At 29.0% G+C, this 4,296-nt stretch overlaps 1 protein-coding gene across 1 annotated transcript; it reads right to left on the minus strand.

Annotated features, from left to right (window-relative positions):
- Positions 1-154: 154 nt before the first annotated feature.
- Positions 155-3,202, minus strand: EIN_440540 (hypothetical protein; the record flags this gene model as incomplete). The annotated part of the gene is made up of 1 exon (XM_004183198.1): positions 155-3,202. A coding segment is annotated over one exon (3,048 nt), but the record flags the coding sequence as incomplete, so codon positions are not given.
- Positions 3,203-4,296: the final 1,094 nt, after the last annotated feature.

The following is a 4,296-nucleotide window of genomic DNA, read 5'->3' on the forward strand; positions in this document are numbered from 1 at the left end:
ACCCTCCTACATTTGGAATATACTGCTCGCATTTTCCTTTTAAATAATCAAGTGTTTTACACTCACCGGAAGTTAAATAAGACGTCGAATTACACGAAAGACAATATGTCGAGTTGTGACATGTCACACAGCCATTCTCACATGATACACAGACATACTCATCATTTAAATAAGACTCATTATCACATCTAATGCACTTTCCTAATGGATCAACTTTAAGACAGTTCTGTGCTACTGAATCGCCACATTTCCCATTATCAAGTAACATATTGTCTTTACATTGAATGCACCACCCATTCAAATATTTATCACATGAAGCCACTGGAGTAAGACATCTCCCATTCTCTTCTTGTGTTGTAGAAGTGTCACATAATGTACTTTCACATGTTGTAGTTGCGTTGATAAAAGAATTTGATGAACATTCATAACATGTTGCATCTAAGCTACATTGATGGCAATTGGAGTCACAAGGAACACATTCACCACCTTTCAGGTAGTAACTTTCGACACAATTTATTATATTATTCCCACTCGTTTGAGCTGAATTTGCTATTGATTCACATAACCCATTTGAATCAACAACATATCCAGTAGTACATTGGAGACATTTTCCGTTTGTTGAATATTCACAATTATCCGGAAGGTTATTGCAGATGTTATTTGCAACTTTTTGTTTGTCACAAACTAAGCACAATGAATTCCGTGGCTTTTCACAGGAGTCCACACATTTGCCATTTGAGAGGACAAAACCTTCTACACAGGAAGTACAGTTCGTACTGTCCAAACAACGTAAACAATTTTCTCCACACTTCAAACACTTTGAAGAAAGATAATACGTCTCTTTACACTCATAACATCTATTTTCTGTCTTATTTAAACAATTTTCATCTTCAGCAATTTCTATTTGTGAAGATATGCAAGTGGAGTCTAATGAAGTGTATTTCATTACACGACATGTGCCATTCGCGACATGTTCTTTTGATATCAAATAAGTAAGTTGAGACTTTGTATTTGTGATTTGATCAATTGTAAATGTAGAAGTTGTTATCACCACAGTATTAACACTATTTAATGTAAGTTTATTAAAAGTGGAATTAATGATATCCAAATCAAGTGATTTTTCTACATTAATTATCTTCACTTCCAAATTGGAAAACATAAAATTACTCAATGATACATTTTGACTATTAAATGAAATTATTGTTTCCGTTCCATCTCTATTAATGTTGCTTTTAATATTTTCAATTTCACTCAATGTGAAAAATTCGTTCTTAGAAATTTCAGTTGGCTGACTGGCAAATTTTAGTATTTTGTTATATGTATTTGGAACAGTGACACTTCCCGTTTTCACCCCAAATATAGTAATATTAGTATTTGTATTAATTGTATAGTTAAAGTCTTCTTTCTTATTAGTAATAATGAAATCGTTAAGTGAATCCGTTGTGATTTCCAGTGTATTCTCAGTCGATGTCACTTCAATAGTATGTACTTGTGTTGTATTCAAATTACTTGGGAATTCAAATCTTCCTTCAGAAACAATTGAAGTGAAGCTCTTTACTACTAAAGTCAATGAAATCACTTTAGGAAGAGAAACATTATTAAGACTGTCTGTTGTAATTGTGTACTTTGAGTCTATTAAAGTAATTGTAGTTTCTTTATCAGAAGAAAATGAAAGTGTTTCTTCTCCAACTTGAATTGAAGCTTGAGCAAAACCAGTTGATGTTGTCATTGTATTTTGACTCATAGTAAATGTCAGTGTTGTTGTCAAATTATTTAATTGAAATTTAATGTTATTCACTGTAATATAATTGGTATTTCCAGCTACACAAGTAACACCCAAAATCCCCGTTGACATTTCCACGTTCAAATTATTCAAATCATTTTGTGTTGTTATATCAAAATTTTGAGTTAAAACTTTAAAAATGATTTTCTTGGTGTTATCCAATAAAGTGCATTTCACGTCATTTATATATTCATCATTCACAATAATTTCACTTTCATTTTGTGATATTAAAATGTTTGTTGTTTGAATTGTTGCAGTCTCTTTTATTAAAGAAAAGACGTTTTCTAAAGTCAAATTTGCAACAAATTTTGAAGCCAAAGAAAAAGCAGTGACTTCACTTTTAACTACAACATTTGTGTAACTTCCTCCATTTCTAATTTGAGTGTTAATTGGAGCAACTAAATTGTTTAAGTTTTTTGATAACAAGTCGACATTACTATTTTCAATATAAATAGTACAAGTAAATCCATCATATGTTGTACATGGACAATGTGGTGCTGTAAATGCAAATAAATTGGTTGAAGGAATTGTATCCATCCACTGGTTTCCATTCAAATAACACTTTAATTGTTTACAATCAACACTATTTAAGCCATTTGGGCAATATCGAATTAACTTCTCATTGATTAAATAAAGGTGGTTTAACCCATTAGTGTCATTCCATACTGCTTTTGTTATATATTTTGTGGTATCGTCGTCATATTGATTGACATCTTGTTGCATAGAAACGACATCAACACAATTTGTGGTGCCATCGACCATTCCAAAATCTGGGTATATGTGCATGACATTTAGTGGAGCAATCCATGATGTGATTAATGGATAAATAAATTCATAGTTATTAGGAACTTCTATTTTTCCTCTTAAAGAAATCGACTCATTAAAAGTGATGTGACTTCCTTTGTTGAATGACATCTTCTCATTACAATGAAAATGACTTGGAATTGTAATATGACAGTTTTCTTTAAGTTCAACATTTTTAAATTCAAACCACGCATATAAACTTACTGTGATGTTGTTTTTTAAAACTAAGGCATCAGAATATTGAGTCGCATAATCTTCTACTGTTTGCTCCCCTTCTATGTAAAACTTGAAGTCTCTATCTACTATCACAACACAGTCAGTTTTGTAATGATCAATAGAACTAAAAAGAGTCTGAATGCAATACGGCCCAGTAAACTCACACTTGTCGTTACGTTTTCGTTCTGTGTTTAGTGTTGTGCACATACAAAGCGTGATATCGGATGTTAAGAACCCAATGTTATAATAAGAGCCATTGTTTACTGGATATATAGTTGCACTTTTTGTCACTTGATTTGAGTTGGTTGTACAACTGAAGTTGTAATTCTTTTCTAAGTTAAAAGCGTTAGTGTAAATCATCCACAACAGTGGTATTAACACGTTCATAGAAAATATCATTTCAGTTATCTTTTAAAAAAAATGGTTGTTTTAAAAAAAATAATTCCATTTTATATCGTGTGAGTTGATTCGATTTTTTTTAAAAAAGATGAGTCATTGATTTTTTTATTTTATTTTGCGTCTCTATAAGGAAGTATCAACACTATAAAATAATATTATATAATTGTTTTTACTATTAAATTACTGGATCTGTTAATTAATTTTTTCAAATTGATTTTTTGATTTTTTTTTTCAAAATACAAAAATTTCGTGAATTGTTATAAAAATTGAATTGTTATTATTCAAATTTAATTACAAAACCATTATTTTGATGGTTTATATATAATAAATTACTATATTTATTATTTTTAAACAACATTCAAATTATGTAAATGATTTAAAAAAATGATTAAAAAAAATTATTAGAGTTCTCTAAAAAAAATGTGTTTGTTTTGATTCATTTACATTATGTTTTTAAGCCTAATTTCCCGATATCATGCACGTGAGTAATTCTATTTGTTTGCAGATGTTTTGGTTGAACCAAACTATTGTCTCTAATTTTAAGTTTAAATTTGGCTAAATCAAGTTATTATAATAAGACAATTGTTATTTAAATGTTACAGTATGAACACCAATAAAAAATGTCAGATAAAATAATAAACAAATTTGCAAATTTTATAATGTGTTTGATTTATTAAACAATAGAAAGCAAGAGAATTCTATGTAATAAATAAATTGTATTTCCAAGAATATTTTTTTATATTTTATCGAAACTAAGTTTAGTTAAGTTGATGTTTTTATATTGGAATGTTTCGGGAAATTAATTGAAACAGATCTTAAACACTGATTAACGATTTTAACCCAGATTTTACCATTTTCCTTATTCATTTTTAACACAATTTGTTTATTTTTATGTCATATAAACAAATTTCTAGACGAACCTCATTTGTAATCATTTTTTATAATAATAAAAATAAAACAGTTCTGTAACCTCAATCTATTTAAACAACTATTGAATAAATGAATGAATTAAAAAACACCAATAGTTCTATCCGAAATGACTGAAATTAAATTGACCGGCTTTGCAATCAGTCACTACCACATTGTCATTTTTA

Source organism: Entamoeba invadens (assembly GCF_000330505.1).
Source record: "Entamoeba invadens IP1 unplaced genomic scaffold scaff_1105074724807, whole genome shotgun sequence".
Classification (NCBI taxonomy): Eukaryota; Evosea; order Mastigamoebida; family Endamoebidae; genus Entamoeba; species Entamoeba invadens.